General features: G+C 49.0%; 5 protein-coding genes across 5 annotated transcripts; 1 reads left to right on the forward strand and 4 right to left on the reverse strand.

Moving 5' to 3' along the window:
* Positions 1–321: 321 nt before the first annotated feature.
* J7337_001473 (uncharacterized protein) lies at positions 322–1,813 on the reverse strand (the record flags this gene model as incomplete). The annotated part of the gene is made up of 3 exons (XM_044819213.1): positions 322–1,593; positions 1,648–1,696; positions 1,752–1,813. 3 exons carry the CDS (start codon positions 1,811–1,813, stop codon positions 322–324), a joined length of 1,383 nt encoding a protein of 460 aa, XP_044686915.1.
* Positions 1,814–2,329: 516 nt separating this feature from the next.
* On the reverse strand, positions 2,330–3,057 carry J7337_001474 (uncharacterized protein; the record flags this gene model as incomplete). Its single annotated transcript, XM_044819214.1, is given in 2 exon segments — positions 2,330–2,997; positions 3,012–3,057. The coding sequence occupies 2 exon segments, from the start codon at positions 3,055–3,057 to the stop codon at positions 2,330–2,332; spliced, it is 714 nt and encodes a 237-aa protein (XP_044686916.1).
* An 85-nt stretch (positions 3,058–3,142) lies between these two features.
* J7337_001475 (uncharacterized protein) lies at positions 3,143–4,036 on the forward strand (the record flags this gene model as incomplete). The annotated part of the gene is made up of 2 exons (XM_044819215.1): positions 3,143–3,204; positions 3,451–4,036. 2 exons carry the CDS (start codon positions 3,143–3,145, stop codon positions 4,034–4,036), a joined length of 648 nt encoding a protein of 215 aa, XP_044686917.1.
* A 517-nt stretch (positions 4,037–4,553) lies between these two features.
* Positions 4,554–7,045, reverse strand: J7337_001476 (uncharacterized protein; the record flags this gene model as incomplete). The annotated part of the gene is made up of 3 exons (XM_044819216.1): positions 4,554–5,927; positions 6,103–6,215; positions 6,469–7,045. 3 exons carry the CDS (start codon positions 7,043–7,045, stop codon positions 4,554–4,556), a joined length of 2,064 nt encoding a protein of 687 aa, XP_044686918.1.
* Positions 7,046–9,710: 2,665 nt separating this feature from the next.
* Positions 9,711–13,127, reverse strand: J7337_001477 (uncharacterized protein; the record flags this gene model as incomplete). Its single annotated transcript, XM_044819217.1, has 3 exons — positions 9,711–11,564; positions 11,616–12,209; positions 12,261–13,127. The coding sequence occupies 3 exons, from the start codon at positions 13,125–13,127 to the stop codon at positions 9,711–9,713; spliced, it is 3,315 nt and encodes a 1,104-aa protein (XP_044686919.1).
* Between the last annotated feature and the right edge of the window lie 3,817 nt (positions 13,128–16,944).

The raw sequence follows: 16,944 nt of genomic DNA on the forward strand, positions 1-16,944 counted from the left end.
TGGGCTCTAGGCTCTAGCTCACCCGATACCTAACTATCTGGCTTACACTCAATGGAACGTTCAGTAAAAGCGGTGAAAGTCATGTTACGATAGGTCATTATCTCATGTCTTGGATGCGAGTATCCTGATTTCCGTTGTCATCATGAGACACTTTGACTGGAACCTCAGTGATTCAAGGTTAAACATAAACGAAACGGCATTACATTCCCGTAAGGGGATAAATGCTTAAGTACGCCTTCTATGTAATACAAAAAATTAATCAAAACTCCAGGATCTGTAGATTCGTCTCATCATGACGTGCTCTGTGAGGCTGATGTATTGCTATTCGGTATCCATCTTATTGTCATCGGCTTCTGATTTGGTCTCGCTCGCTGGAGCTTTGGCTTCCTCTGCCTTTTTCTCTTCCTCCTTAACATCAGAAGCCACTGTATCAGCTTTTTGGTCGTCTTCGGCTTTGTCTTTTCCTTCTCCTTCTTCTTCCTTTAGCTTCTTGTGGGTTTCTCTCTCAAGGTCTTCGTCTGCCTCCCTCTTGGAGCCTACGCTCTCTGCGCCGGGGCTCTTGGGTTCACTCTCACCCTCAGCATCTCCATCAGCGTCAGCATCGACCTTGCCCTCCTCGTCATCGTCATGTTTCCTGCCAACTGCCGCCTCAACATCGATCCCTTGCATCCCCATGCTACCTTCTGACACGAAACTCGTCGTTGTAGATTGAGGGCCGGTGTCGCTCATACCGATCTCTTCGGGCCCTCTGGCATGGGGTATCTCGTCTTCTTCCTCATGTAGCTCTTCGTCCTCTTCGTCGTCCATCGTCATACGTTCTCCTTCATGAACCACTTCTTGGGCTCTTGACAGTTGGCTCACGGGGACCACGCCGGCTCTTTGCTCTTGGCGTAAGAGTTCTCCTTGTGTGACCCCTCGTGCATGCCCTGTTGATGGAATTCCGTTGACGCTGACTGAAACTGTCTCAATGCTTCCCACTCCATTGGGACCCTCGATACTCTCTGTGCTTTCGCTGTGAATTTGAGCTCCCGGGGTGTCCTGTGAACTCTCTGGACTGCGCCTCGTCAACCAGGGAATAGGCGTTAGCAGTGCTCCTCCTAGCGCTTCATCTGTGCCCAATGCTGCCGTAGTAGGATTGCTCCATGAGACTGACACAGCCGGATCCTTGGGGTCCTCGCCATTCAAATGCATCGAAGACATGTCAGGAATAGGCGGTGGCAGGGGATATGTATTCGTACTCGATGTCACCTGGACTACGCGATCAACCGCATGTAGATAAGGTGCTACCGCTCTGTAATGCGCTCTGGGTCGTAAGATCAGTTCGGCAAGGCGCTGAATGGTGTGCGGGGGGTGCGTCTCAAATGTCTCGAGGTGTTTGGTAATGTCAATGACCATATCGGCCAGTTGCCTGGGCAGCGCGCCATCTATGGCTTGTGTCGCTGGAAGCGGCTCGGGTACAGAAGTTTCCTTATTCGTTTCTTGAGACGATTCGGCCTGTGGTGACGAGGGCGCAGATGCTCGCACCTCGACGGGAGGCTGGTGAGCCGCTGGTGGAGGCGGTAGTTTGGGGATGGGGAATTCGTTGTGCGCAATCTGAAGTGGTCAGTCTCTAGGTCGAAGCAATCGAAAAGCGACAAGTGGTAGTACCTTGTCAAGTCTGGCAATTATGTCACTGCGCACAGCAGGCCAGGCGTCCCTATTGCGGTCAGGGTTTCATGTCCACATACATGCATCCAGGTCTTTGAACTCACTTTTCCACAGTAGCGCCCGTGGCGAAAAGAGTGAGAGGCCCATTATCACTATCGACCTCCATGTTATAGGTTGCGATAGAAATGTTAATGTGCGACGATGTTGATCACCAAGTCGCGATCGGTCGCGATCCTTTGGTCGGTGGTGGGGTTGTAAATATGGGGGCACATGTCCCGTTAGATGCATGTAGACTTAACCTACACCATACTGGCTTAGTAGGTACCTAGGTCAGTGCCTTAACTCTAGATTGATGACAGGGAACTACTTCGAGCTACAAGTCTGTGAAGATCACATCGATAACAAATGCAAGAAGACATTAATAGCGCGCGTTGTTTGCTTTGGCAAGACAAGTTTGTGGTTGAAGGTATGTAACCCACCTTAGGTTCACCTTCACACAAGACTTGACCCATCACTAAAATCAACATAACGGTACCACGACAGTGCTGAAGTGAAAAGACTCATCTCTTGGTAGCTTGGCCATAAACACAACATAGTTTATTGATTACCATTAAGAAGTATTTATTATAGCCTCAAAATTCAACGGAGAATACATCTTGGCAATACCTAGCTCGCTCTACGCTTAGAACTGAAACGGGTTATACAACCACTTTGACGGCTCAAGCATTGCCTCAAACTTAATTCCATCATACGTTCCAATAGCACAACTTAGATCGTGGAAACCCTCCAATCCTGTAACCGGTAGATCTTGTTCAGCATCAGTCTCCTCATGGAGTGCCCATCCACCCGTCATCGTACCGTTGCGCGTAAAGAAGATATCGACCTGCGGCTTAGGTCCACCGACAGAACGCAATGTCATGCCAATACCGTATGTCTCTCCACGCTTGAAAGGCTGAGTGAAATCGCGGCCACCCCAGCGATCGTTGACGTATTTGTGTCCGTCGTCACCATGTACCGCTAGACTTCCGCGATGCCAGCCTGGCATGCGGAATGAAGGATAGGGTAGCGCGGTGAAACCTAGGGCGATAAATACCTCTGGGCTGTCGCGCGCAAGCTTAACTTCGTAGTAGATAGTCTTGGGCTGGCCGAGGCGAACAGGGTCATGCTCAGTTACTGAGTAGAGAGGTGGGTAACCAATAATGCAACGGTCAGGTGAGTTCTTCTTACTCCAACCTTGCCAATGTCCTGGTTCCATCCAAGTGAGCTTACCACTGAAGCCCACGGGCTCCATGAGGCGAATGTTGCCGGCCTGGAGAGCCGTCTTTCCAGTCTGGTCCAAGTGAATGGGTGCTGTCAATGGATACGACTGGCACCAATCCTCGCCGGCATTGGCCTCTTCCTCAGTAGCATTGCTTGTGGGGGATCTATCGTAGCCACTGAAGATAGCGGGTGGTGGTGGGAACAGTGAAGTATCTGGCACTGCCACTTCCCAGTCATGCTTGGGTGGAGGTCCAGATGGTGGCGCGTAGTCTCCTTGTCCTGGTGGAGGCCCTGGAGGTGCAGAGTATGAAGGTGCATCATACTGTGCTGCGGCCTTGCCCGGCGGTGGTCCTAGAGGAGCAGAGTATTGCTGCGATGAAGATTGGCCAGGTGGCGGTCCCGGAGGTGGTGCAAAATCCGAGGCCTGTTTTCTGTCTGGGGGAGGTCCTGGGGGCGCAGAATAGCTAGACTCTCCAGCATATTGATTAGGGTCATTTTGAGGGTTGTATTTGCTCTTCTTCACATCTTCTTGACTCTGAGAAGATGCCGGCCTCTGCGCGGGACGAGGCGCAGGGTCATTATTCGCCTCTTTCTTGCTTCCGAAACACATGGTGATGATGATGATGATGATGATGATGATGATGATGATGATGATGATGATGATGATGATGATGATGATGATGATGATGATGATGATGATGATGATGATGATGATGATGATGATGATGATGATGATGATGATGATGATGATGATGATGATGATGATGATGATGATGATGATGATGATGATGATGATGATGATGATGATGATGATGATGATGATGATGATGATGATGATGATGATGATGATGATGATGATGATGATGATGATGATGATGATGATGATGATGATGATGATGATGATGATGATGATGATGATGATGATGATGATGATGATGATGATGATGATGATGATGATGTTGATGATGATGATGATGATGATGATGATGATGATGATGATGATGATGATGATGATGATGATGATGATGATGATGATGATGATGATGATGATGATGATGATGATGATGATGTTGATGATGATGATGATGATGACGATGTTGTTGTTTGTAGGACCGCAAGACACTTGTGACGATGTTTAAGCAGGGATTCAAAAGTGGGCGCCTGCAACCACTTATAAGCTTAAATCAAGCAGGCTTCACGGTTAAGTAGCAAAAAATTACCCAACAACGGTTATTGGTGAGCAATTGAGGGTCTAAGAAGGAACTCTATATATGTTTTCTTTGGCCTTTCGACTTCCTTTGTTGACATCATGTTGGTTTAAAGTAGTGGCTATGCCGCTTAATTTCCACAAACACCACGCCGCTTTGAGCTTACACAGCCCCTTCTTGGTATCAGGAGGCAGAAACTTGGATTACGATACGCCGATACGCAGGGCATGATATTTCAATTAATTGAACTGGGTTAGATCACTATAGGTATTACTGTTGCTGTCAAAAATGGGGTAATCTTGCGAATTTGAGTTATTCGTTTCCCTTTGTAAGTTGTGCTAACTGCTGGGCATCTCAGCCCATGTTGTTACTACTCCCGATATTTGATGTACAAAGCCCTGTATTCAGCCCTCACCGACCGAGTTTCTATGATGCAGACTAAGTGCCTCCTCCCCACTCGCTGGCTTCATCTTTATTGGGATAGAAGAAGGCCACAACAGCAATGATGATGTACACCGCACAGAGCAGAGCACCTTCAAGATAATTGCTTCTTCCATCAAGGACAAGAAAGTTGACAATAAACGCCGAAACGAACAGACAGACAGTCTCAAATAGTGTAAAGTAAAGAGACATGTCTTTGTCCATAATCCATCCGAGGATAACCATGACGGGTGTAAGGAGTAGAGCAATTTGAATGGAACTGCCTACAGCAACACCGATCGCGAGATCCATATGGTTTTTGTATGCGACCTTGATGGCGGTGACATGTTCAGCGGCGTTGCCGACAATAGGGAGAATGATGAGACCAATTCCGACCTCGTTGACACTAGAATTCTTGACGACATCTTTAATAGAATCAACCAGAAATTCAGCGCAAACTGCAACCAGAGCTGTGGAGGCGAGGAGAAGAATGATGGCGCCAGTCTGGGTGAGGTGTTCTTCTTCGTTCTCCTGTTCCTTGGCGATCATTTGAGCACCAGGGGCAGTTAAGATCGGAGGAACAGAAGAGGGCAGCATGGCACCTGGCGCTCGAAACTGGAGACGGTCCGGAAGAGAATTTGTACGTCTGATTCCATAGCGAACGTGAGGGACAGGAGTAGATGTAACCACCGACTTTTCAGCGAAAACGGGGGCGATATTTTTGACGGACAATCCTCGAAGGGGGAATGGCCGTTTGCCGGTGTTTGAGGGACCAGCCTCTATGTCATCCTGGACGGCGAAGTCCACACGTCGAGGTTCACCTTCATCGTTGTTCTGCGGAGAATTTTCGGGCAGCTCATTCTGTATCTTAGCAACACCTGCGGCCTTCTTGGCATCACGGGCCTGCTTTTTGCTCTTGCGGTGCCTGTGTCGGCGATATCGACGTCGTCGACGTGAACGCTTTGCCTCTTCTTCATCCTCTTCTTCAATGGCACTCTCACTACCCTCGTAGGATGGGAAGCGAGGAATACGATGACGCGAAGCTGCGGCCTCAGAGACCTCATCCTGTGGGGTGGTGCTTGTCGTTGTGAACGAAGCAGTGCGGGTTCCTTTGGTATCAGCGGTGTCAACCGAAGCAGTGCTAGATCTCCTATGCCGCCTATTGCGCAGGACCTTCTTCATTTTCTTTCGCATTGTACCATGAGATGAGTCAGAGTCAGATGAATCCGAACTTGAAGATGAACTATCGTCAGAGCTGGAAGAATCCAGAAGGCCGGCAGCGGGTCCAGGGGCCAACTCAGCATCGATGATATGCTGAGGAGTCGACTCATACATGTAAGCATGAGATTTCAGCTGGAACATGAGATAGATGACGTATACAAGCAGAAGGACCTATGTTTGTTAGCATATTGGAAAGATCTTGAATAACCCTTAGACTTACGATGCTCGTGCCACGGCTGATTTTGAGGGATTGCTGGTCAGCGAGATTATTGTCTCGAAAGGAAGCATGAAAAGCCGTCTTTTGGTCGGTCAGTACGTGTATAGATAAAAGCTGTTTGTAACATACCGGCAGAACAAGACTGATAACACTCAAACTGAGCAAACAGGCACTCATTTGTGTGACAGTACTGTTATAGACTTGCTCTCTGAAGCGCAAGCCACCAAGAAGCATGCTCATACCTAAATTGAAACTGTTACTATTTGAAATCGAAACTCTAGGCAACCCCTGGAGCGGTTGACACCAAAGGGGAGGGAGCGTACCTAAGATAAGCAATAAATTCGCTAAGATCGAGCCTAATAGCGATGCCTGAACAATGCGAATTTCATTCTTAGCCAAGGCTGAGATGAAGATAATGAGTTCCACGGCGTTTCCTATGACGATCATGCGCATTAAAATCTTTGTGGTGTTGAATGGAGTTGTGGGTAGACTTACCAAAAGTGACATTGAGCAACGCGCCGAGAGCATCGCCCATCTTCCTTGCAACGGACTCGGTAGCATAAGCTAAGAGACCAGCAAGAGGAATAATTGCGACTGCATTGAGACCAAAAACAATACCTCCATTGATGCCATCTACCTGGGATACTGCAATACCAACAGGGACGAAGATGAGGAGGATGTTGAGCCAGCTGTGGAAGATGGAAATTTTGACGCTTCGCTTAACTTCAGCGAAGAATCTGTTCATCTTACTGGTTTGATTGGGGTTCTCTTGTGATGGCTCCTCGGCCTTGTTGGGAGTCTCTAGGACAGACCCCGGCCGTGCAGCCTGAGACGATGTGTGAGATGGGACATCGCCAGCAGAGAGGGCCTTGAGAAGAGAAGAGTTGTTTCGACTGAGACCTTGATGATCACCACCATTGACAGAACCAGAGCTGCCATTTTGTTTTTCGTTGAAGTCTTTGTTTTGAGTCTTGTTGGTGTGCTCATTCAAGCCCTGAGCAGTGGGCGCTGCGGGTTGTGCACCAGAGCGACTGCCATCTATATTGGGTGGATCAGGAGAAGCTTCCTTCATCGAACAGGTGTTTACTCTTGGGAGTGTGATGCGAAGCCGTGAACTATCACAAGAGATAGTCGTCTTGTGCTTGATGAGTTTGGGTAAACGTCGAAGTTGTAAGTGCAAGGTGCAAGAGGACCAAGAGCCAAGGCCTTGGCTTTAAGGCGGGAGCTAGATCTGGGATGACGCTGGTTGTCCAGTGGCGTTAGTGGATAGCAGCCCACTTAATGTGGCTGGAACTGTCCAGGCCATGAGTCTACTGTAGCGTAGCTAGTGATGTATCTCTGATGTCGTCGAAATCGGTGAGGGAGCCCGGCTATAGTTGCGCTTGATTGGTTCCATGTAGTGCTGTTAGAGGCAAAGTGAGGCGGTGCAGCCTCAGATTATCAGATACTATGGACTAGTTTGCCTCGTGATCCCTGGACTCGCTCGCTTGTAAGGAATTTCGACGTTTCTACTCCGTAGTTCTATCGTGACTCATTTTCTCTACCCTCGACAAACAACAACGCTCAGCTATTGCTCATGCGTAGCCTCTATTGCACAGGCCAACAAAGAGACTCAGCTTCGTCAATGCTCCAAGCAGGCCCAACAAACAGGCTACTGGAGGCACGCTACGAATAAACAAGCTTATCGATGATATCCCCGTCCTTCTCGGATGTGAGGTGCCGTATTGAGGCTTGGCATAACCACAACAAGAGCTTGGCCTCCCAAAGCGTCAATGATCGACAGGAACCACAATCAAGTTTCCTTGAATTGGACTTGACGGTGGCTTGACTCGATACGTACCGTTGTCCCTTCAATAACAACAATGCTTACGGAGTACTGGACGTATGTAAGCAAGGACAAGCCCATCCCTCTGAGTGACGCAATATGACAACAAAGCGTGTGTATGACACGGGGATACCACTCGGGTGTAACTCGAGTCGGAGCCGAATGGTGAATCGGTCGATACGCCGTCGGATACGGAGTGCGCTTCGTGGACTCCGCCCCTGGTAACGCAATACAACAATCCACGTAACCTTTTCAGCCAGGTGCTAACGCAGTTGTAGTGAAGCTGAGCAGGAGTTGTTGCTAGCTGCTCAAGCTTGACAACTGGTTTAAGATAGGTACCCAAGGTACTATATATAGTTGTCTTTGGGCCGGATAGTCAAAATCAAATAGCGTAGGTTATATATGTTTTAGAGAAGAGTTCTAAACTTATTATGCTTGGATATAGTGTTTAGAGTTGGCGGGTAAAATCTATAAATTGCAAGAGTATATCCAACCAACCAACCTGACGTAAACATATAGATTATATAAACACTATCATCCTAACACCAAGACAGTTTCTTCGACTAATTAAGGACTATTATTTGCTCCGTTGAACACCTCGTCCTCCTTGCCTGAATCCAGCAGTGTCCAACACTCGCCAATATGCAAGCCACAGACCAACCAGAGAATTATGAATTTTGGCTTAACCGCAAACTCCACACAACCAGGCATAGGCTACTATATCTCAGCCGTAGGGCCATGCGATGAATACTTTCACCGATGATTGCATAAAGATATAGTCCTAACCGCCTACAATGGATGTTGGGCTAGCGAAGACATCCCACTTAGTTGATAATAACTCATTGCGTGACTCTAGGTTAATTGTACTGGACAGTACTATTGCGAACTCTATTTCAACGATACTTAGACACGAAGTAGCCTCTCAGCTGAATACAGGGTTTAGTAGCGGTAAATATTGCTATTTCACGGGCTACCTAGTTTAGTGACCATATACGATATTTGACTCATATCACCCTCGAAAGAAATGCAACCGGCAAACAGCCCTAAAGAAATCTGGCATTCCGACAGTAATAAATGAGTACGGGTACCCAAACGAACTAACATATGAATGACCGGCCATAAACGAGAAGCTCAAAAAATCTCAAGTCTTGAGACTAATCTTCTACACAGGTTTATCTTCAATATCTCATATAGGTACTACTGTGTAAACATATTGCGGCCCAGGTCAAAGCGCCCGTACTTGATCACCGTCGATCAATCCCTTCCATCTCTTTATTGTAAGCAAATGGAACAGTTAAATAAGTCACAAGTTAAATGATTATCGAGTCACTATAGTGTTTTGGCCCCGCTCGTTAATGCCTTCTTTGAAGCAAACCTGGCTGAGATGCGTTGTATACGAACAGACAAATAAAATAAAACACTTTCCGTCTCCCCCTTCTCTTCTCATCTTCCTTCTTCTTCGGCGATTCAGAATGTACAGAAACATTGGGTCATCCAGCCCACATCTTTGTTCCCCCATCTACCGCTTATGAAACAACAAACTTTGCTTAACCGAGTAAGTGTATGTGGTAGAGTGTAGAGCAGTATAACCATCCGGGACCACCACCCAATCTCAATCTCGTATCCCCTTGCGCCATGATGTGATGTATGTGTAGGTATGTGCATGCAATATGGAGAGGACCAACCCTAGGCGGTCTCCAAGTTGCGTACGGGCATCGTCGAGAGCCCTTGGTGTTCGTCCCTCATTACTGGTAGATGAATGTGTGTGGTGTTTAGCGTCCCGGCAAAAAATAATAATAGACAATGACAATTACGGCATCCAACTGCGAACATTGGTGCAGAACTTCCAGACAAGAGATCTTCAAACTCAGACGGTACGCCGTTAACTCCTGGTGCTGAACGCATGCTCTGTTCACCGGTCCTCACCACCCCTTGCCTTTCCACGTCTCCTGAAGAAATCCATCACCCGCTTGGCGGCTCCGCTGCTGCCTTCGTGCCCGCGGTAATTTTCTCCATCGTACGCATCCGCAAATTTCTTGTGGCTCTTCTGAAGCACACTTGATCGGTCGTCACGACTGCTTCCCACTGGTCGTCCATCATGTCCTTCTGACTCTGAAAAGTCCGCTTGGTATGGGCGAGACCTTGAATCAGTGGGAGGTCGTCGCACATCCACTGATGAGTCGGAGCCTGTGTTCAGATGACTACCTTGTATGTATGTAGGGATTGCGCTGGGTCTTCGGCCATCCTGTTGTTGAGCGTCGTTTGCATGGCGTGTGTGGTACACAGGGCTAGACTGTGCTGTATCACGCTGGGGGTATTGTTCGTAGGGGGCGTCAAAGTAGGGCTCGCTATGTCGAGCCTCTTCGTGAGCGCTGTAGCCACGGAGTTGTTCAGCTCGAGGATGTTGGATGGGCAGATCCTGCTGTGAATCTGCCTCAGACCCAGTTACACTTCCCTGGTCCTTGCCAAGTCCCATCGCCTTGACCAGGGAGAACCGGCGGTCCTTCTTATCACTAGAACCTTGGACACTGCCACTACGCTTCTTTCCAAGTCCGAGGGAGAATGATCGTCGGGAGGCCTTTGATTCCATGGAGGGCCGGGGACCGGCTTCCTCACCTGGCATCATCGTGGTGGGCATACTGACGGGAGGATACTTCCTTGATTTGTCAGGTTGCTGCTGCTGCTCCGGTCGCTTCTTAGATCGTCCCCCAAAGATAGACCCGCTGCGACCCATTATCTTGTTACCAAGATCACCCAGGGTGTTTGACCTCTTGTGACCTCGGCCTGTCGACTTTGTCTCATTCTGGAAAGTCGACATCTTCATCACCTTGGGAGGAACACTACCCACAGTCTTGGCGATGTTCTCCTCATCCTCAGGATTTTGAGGTTGTTGAATTCGACCGTGAGCGTTTGTATCGGCAATAGTGGGAGGTGCAGGCTGACCATAGTTCCCATGAGACTGCAGACCCATTGACGCAGAAGATTGCATTGAGCTCTGGGTTCGTGGCCTCGCTGCGTTGGTTGGCCCAGTCATAAAGGCATTGTCAGAAGTGGCGCGGGTATCGCGAGCTGGCCTGTGGGGGACAGCACTCTTGTGCGAGCTCGGTGGACGTCTCGACTGGGTGCGAGAAGGGTTGTCCTTTGTCATGGGAGGTTCACGCGGAAGAGGCTTCTCAGTGTTGGCTTCAGGCACATCCACTGGTACCTGCTGTTGGAGGGAATGTGAACTAGGTTTAGAAGGCGCGGCATCTGCACCGCGTTGAGTTTTCGTCGTAGGGGCCACGTATTCAACCTGAACAGTTCTCCGCTTTGCATCCTTCGGTGTGCTGCGATGAGTAGTCTCAGATTCGGGATCGACACTGCCATGCGTCTTCGCCAGTCCTCCAACAACAGGAGGATGAGATTGTTTTTGCTTTGAAGCCTCGCGGACAGAAGAGCTTCGGGCAATCGTCGGGGCCTCGGCGTAATCGTCTGGTGACACGCCTGAATCGGGGACTTCTGACGGTAACGTTGTCGAGCTTGTGATGAATTCAACGAGGTTCGCGTATTCACTCAGCCAGCTGTGCCGAGCAACTTCGAAAAGATCCGCTCGCTTACGGGGGTTGGGCACGAGAATGCGGCGGAGGAGGTCTCGAGCGTGAGGTGTGACGTATTCAGGGAAGGTTAGAGGCGTTGTCACGATATATTTGTATAAAAGGTTGATGTTGTCGCCTTCGGGGTTGGCGGGGTCATCATCGAAGGGGAGGTAACCGGCGAGCATGGCATACTGTGAACAATGGTCAGTCTAAACTCTTGTTCTGCCTCAATCACGACTTACCAGAATGACACCACAACTCCAGACATCCACCTTACGTCCAGTATAAAGAGAGTCGCTAACAACCAGTTCAGGTGCAGCATAACAAGGACTACCACAACTTGTTTGCATGAGATCACCCTTCCTGGATCCATTCATCTTGACCCGGTCTAAGCCCATTCGCTTCACAAATTCCTTATCTGTGAGATTAAGCTCTTCCTCCTTACTCAATTCTTCATTGGGGTCAAAGGTGTTGGCGAAGCCGAAGTCGGTAATAATAATGTTGCGGTTTCGATCAAGAAGCAGATTTTCCAGTTTCAGATCCCGATGCACGATTCCCTTCTTATGGAGATATCCAACACCAGACACGAGCTGGGCAAACAAGCGACGAGCTGCGTTGTCCTTTAGATAGCGGTGGTTAAGGATGTAGTCAAAAAGTTCACCACCCGACGCGTACTCGAGGATGATACCAATGTGTCGGTCTGTCTCGACCTTGTCGATTAGACGCACAATATTAGGATGTTGGACTCCGCGAAGGATGGCAACTTCGCGGTAAATCTTGGCGAAACGAGAGGGGTTGCTACCCACACTGTCTCTCTTGATGAGCTTGATAGCAACCTGTGGATATTGTGAGTCGAGTGTCTCCAATAAAATTAATTGCTAGCTTACCTGGACGCTACTGTCCTGTTTCCAGCCCAGCTTCACTTTGCCAAATTCACCCTCACCGATGGTGTTACCCAGAATAAAGTCGCCGAATTTGGTATTACCCTTGTGGCTTCGACTATGATCGTGTCGGCTTCGCTGTCCTCGTCGTTCCTCATGGTGATCACCCGTCGCGACAACAGGAGGGGGCGCTGCGGCATCTTCGACGTTGTTGTGCTGAACTGCAGCATGATTGCGATCCCGGTCGATGGTATCTTGAGCAGCTGCAATTGCTTTTGTCAAGCTGTCAGTGGCATCGTGGACGGGTTTCGAGGGCGTGCTATGTGCGGATCGAACAGGCATTGAAGTGGTTGCGGCCCTGCCGTCTCGGCTACTGGCTCGGGCAGCAGTGTCAGCCTTGCTGCTTCGGTGACCGTTCTCGACAGCTGCTGAATCACCACGCGAACCAGTTCGAGTGGATTCGTTTCGACGGGGAGAGTTGGTCGACTTTTCGTTAGAATACTGAGACCTCCGCGAACTACCACTTTGGTGGTTGGACGAGGTCCTTGGGGGAGCGACGGGAGGCATGTTGCCTTGCCAGTCGGAGGCAGAGGCTGAAGGTTCCTGGTCGTTGGGCGCTGAGGCGGTGACGGGTGAACCGAAGGCGGGAGCTAGATGGTAAGAAGGTGAGGGAGCGCTGTCGTTCGTTTTTCGAGAAGGAGGTCGTCGCGAAGATGAAGAAGCGGTCGAGGTCTGCTGGGCATTGTACGCCTGGCTGTTACCGTTAGGGGATGAGTGCGAGGGCCTGTACTGGCGGGACGACGGTGTGCTCAAGGGGGACGAGGCCAGAGCGGTGTGTTGATGGGGGGCCGTCTGTAAGGCAGCCGACGACATCTTCCACACCCAGACGCGTAAAATAAATTTGACGGATCGAACCGTTTGTCAGAGCGTTTTTAAAGCACACAATACAACGATGTGCGCGAGAGTTGAGGTTTTCTGGCAGTAGCGCTCAGGGAAAAAAAAAGCCAGGCGGCGGACGCGAATATGCAGGTCGAAATACCTGGCAGTTTCAGACAGCCCGGTCTAGGGAAGCGCTGAACCGGGGATAATATGCACGCGGCGCCAGAGAAGCAGTTGTAAGCGACGAAGACGGAGCAAGCCGTTTCCAAATCAAGGAACGAGTAGTAAAAATGATTTTGGGCAAGAGTTGGGAAGAGCAAGTAGAGTTGAGTTCGTGCGTGTCTCGACTATCTCATGGTGCGCGCGCGACGAATTGCGAATTACTCGATATCGGTCGTATCCGCTTTCTTGCTGTCTGCTTGCTTCTTGCTCGCTTGTTTTGGCTTCTGATTATATTTTCGGGGCGAACGGGACTGATCCAATACAAAGCTGAGTTCTGCGGTCTGAGGTGCAGCTAAACGGCCGCGACGGGCGGATCAGGATTGGAGGACGGCCGACGCTGGATGCGTTGGCAGCCAAACAGGGCTGGGCTGCGAATGGCACTGAACTGAATCTAGGTATGATTGTTCTTTTGTTGTTGTGTTGATGCCCTCCCTGTATTTCGCTGCGCCTTGGTCTTGGGCCTTGGATCCTGCAGGTGCTAATTAACTCCCTTTTTTTGATAGGACTGGATCCAATTGGGCTTGACGAGACGGAACTTGACTGGACTGGAGGTTGGGGCGCACGATGGAGCGCAAAAGAGAGTTGAGATCGTCGGTTCAACCTAACGCGCAACGCTATGCGATGCTATGCTATGCGATAGTAGCGACGCGCAACGTCAAAGGAGACGTGAAATATCAAGTCGCCAGCCAGAAACAGGCGAGTAAAGAAGAAGGGAAAGAGTCAATCGGGAACGAGGTTCAATTAAACGGCGGATGTGGTAACAGAACAACTTCCAACCACCAAACCAGTCCAAACAAACCAGGTAGGTCCCTAACGTTAGGTGAATTTAGCAAAATGGTGCGAGGTCCGTGTCTTGAGTCGGGGCCTCTCGCGCTATCAGAGTCAGACAGAGAGGTTGGAACTTGGAGGTGGAGGGATGGAGTCAGTCTGAAGGGGAACTTTGCAGCCACATGCCCCTTGTAAGCCAGTAAATTTAGTGGACGGGAGGGAAGCAGAAACAAGCGTCAATCGGATCTAAAGAGGTTTGAGGTACTTAATTTCATGCGGGATAAACAGACGATTCTCATGTATAACACCCTGGTCCGAGAGAAGGGAAGCCATTCATCAATTTCCCAGATGGGACTCTCAAGACTCAAAGACTCGGGCGCCAGGACGAGATGAGACGTTCTAAGAGACTATGAGACCAGGATAGAGGTACTGTACTTTGGGTTGGGCTGCAGGTGTGGGACCCTCGAATCATGGATCTTCCAATAGAGAGGGGAAAACAGTCCGTCCCGTCAATTCAACGCCTCCAGTAAGTAAACACTGGCAATAACAACACTGACCCTACCCATTAATTAGACTAAATAGGGCGCCCTCTCAACTGAAAAAGCGTTAGAGCATTGAATCTTGTGAGACTTTTCAGTCAAATCTGTCAAGTCTCAAGATGGCATGCCTGCCCATCCACCCATCCATGCCCTGCCTGACCTTGTATATGATCCAATGCAAGGAGTCGAGGGGAAAAAAGAACCTTGGCTGGAAGGGGGACTTTGCATGGGTTTGAACGCATCAAGATCCATTATGAGGGTACGTAGCGCCTAAATCGAGCGCAGCACAGAGTACCACTGCAGTACCCCTGAATATAGCGCTGTCGTTCCTGCAGGTACGGTATGGGATACACTTTTGTGTTCCATCTTTCAACTCCAGCTGCATCTATCTATTTTCATTTCGTGTCTCATCCGATGGATGCTCTTGACCTCATTACAGCACCTAGGTAGTAAGGTACCTTAGTTAGTTCCCGACATTGGCGCTATCAGCTGGTCAAGAGAATATCCCGCAACTGAGAACTTACAGAGTCACAATGACCATCAACTTTAAAATGGCAAGTATTTAGACCTTCGGTTCAATAGATTATAGCTCATTTATTGCATCGAGATACTGAAATTCATTACCTGACCCAACAAAACAAAACACAACAAAACAAGCCTCTTGTTCCTCCACCAACTCTCCCTTCCCTCATTCTCATGTCTCTTGTTTTCTCGAGATTGGATATCATGCTTCAACCGAAAGCCATCGGCTAGTGCTCGCACCATTAAGTCTCTTGACCTTTCTCGTGCCCTTGACCCTTGACCCTTGTTTCGAGGCGTCTGAAGCTAGTCCAACCTAAGCTCTACCCAGCCGAGACCTTCTCTCTGGTCCTTGTACGTCTGACGTCGCGTACCTGGGAATTGAATTTGGTGCCTGAAGCCAATAATCTCAAAGTCGGTCATTACGGACATCAACTCAATATCCTGTATCGCATGCTGACAGGAACATCAGCTTAATCAGGGAGGTCTTTACACTACAGTACATGCTTGCAAGGCAAGGCAAGGACAAAATGCCCGGTATGTGATGCGAGGCATTGAGCAGTAATCTTACAAGTGGGCTTTGCGAGGGGGTTGTTCTCTGAAGGTGGGTGGTCTCAGCTTTGGCCTTTCTTCTTCTTGACGACATCTACATAGATACGGCAACCTGCGTCACGGTGTTGTGAGCATTGAGAGTTGTCGGTCAGGCCGTCGATGATAGTGCACCTATGGATGGATGACAGTCCAAGATCTCAATCCAACTAACTGCATTACATGGGTGCAAGCGACGGATAACGTCGAGCCGTTTCCATGCACTTGTGTACGGATCAATATTATAATTTTGGGCGCACCAACTCAAACACTCCCTCTGGTTCCCTGCATGCATCAAGGGCAAGTAAGGTACCAACCATAAGTTACTTGATGATCAGCTTGCTCAACACCGTCTTCTCCAGCTTCTCCAGCTCATCCTGGTCCGTCTCGCCTGGACCCGTTTATGGTCTTGTTCCTCGTATTCAGCCCGCACCACGTAGAACAAAGGAAGCTCGAGGTCAAAGTTTCCACTTATTTCGAGAAGTTAAGATGGAAGCAACTAGCCAAAACCTTGTGCTATGGTTCGAGTACTCAGCTATATACATGAAGCCGGTTTCCAGGGTTGAGCTTTTGCTCCGCTCGTTGAACACGGCTGGGTGTAAATGGCTGCATTCTCAAGCCTGCAATGATATTGTGATACTATGAAGCAAATCAAATAATAGCGACTCAGTTTTCCCCCATAACTTGGCTCTGCAATTCTCTCACTTTACAGAATGTAACCCCGATTCAGCTGTCGAGATGTGATGTCCAGGTTCAAGGTTCATCAACTTCGACATCATCTTCCCTGGGTGCCTCGGCATACACATCACAATCACTAGTCTCATCACGAGCACACTTTATATTCATACTTTCTTGGAGTTATACTACTGCGCCGTGGGATTTGTCGGAGCGGTGTTTTCTTTTTATGGAGCGGAGCTCTCTAAGTTAGATACTCAACACACAAGCAAGGCAAGGAGATTATCTTACAGAGATGGCTCACCTACAGCAATAATTGGTTATGAGTTTGTAACTACGCTATAATGGAGAAGAGTATAGAGGGCTCTGGACTTTGGCACAGATTAATAACAATTTTTTGACAGAGACAGTCTTAAGACTATTACTCTTTAACATGAGATGATGTATTGCAAATCCAGGATAGGCAATCATCTTGTTCGTAGCATCTTCCCTGGGGATCA

Source organism: Fusarium musae, chromosome 1 (genome assembly GCF_019915245.1).
Source record: "Fusarium musae strain F31 chromosome 1, whole genome shotgun sequence".
Lineage (NCBI taxonomy): Eukaryota > Fungi > Ascomycota > Sordariomycetes > Hypocreales > Nectriaceae > Fusarium > Fusarium musae.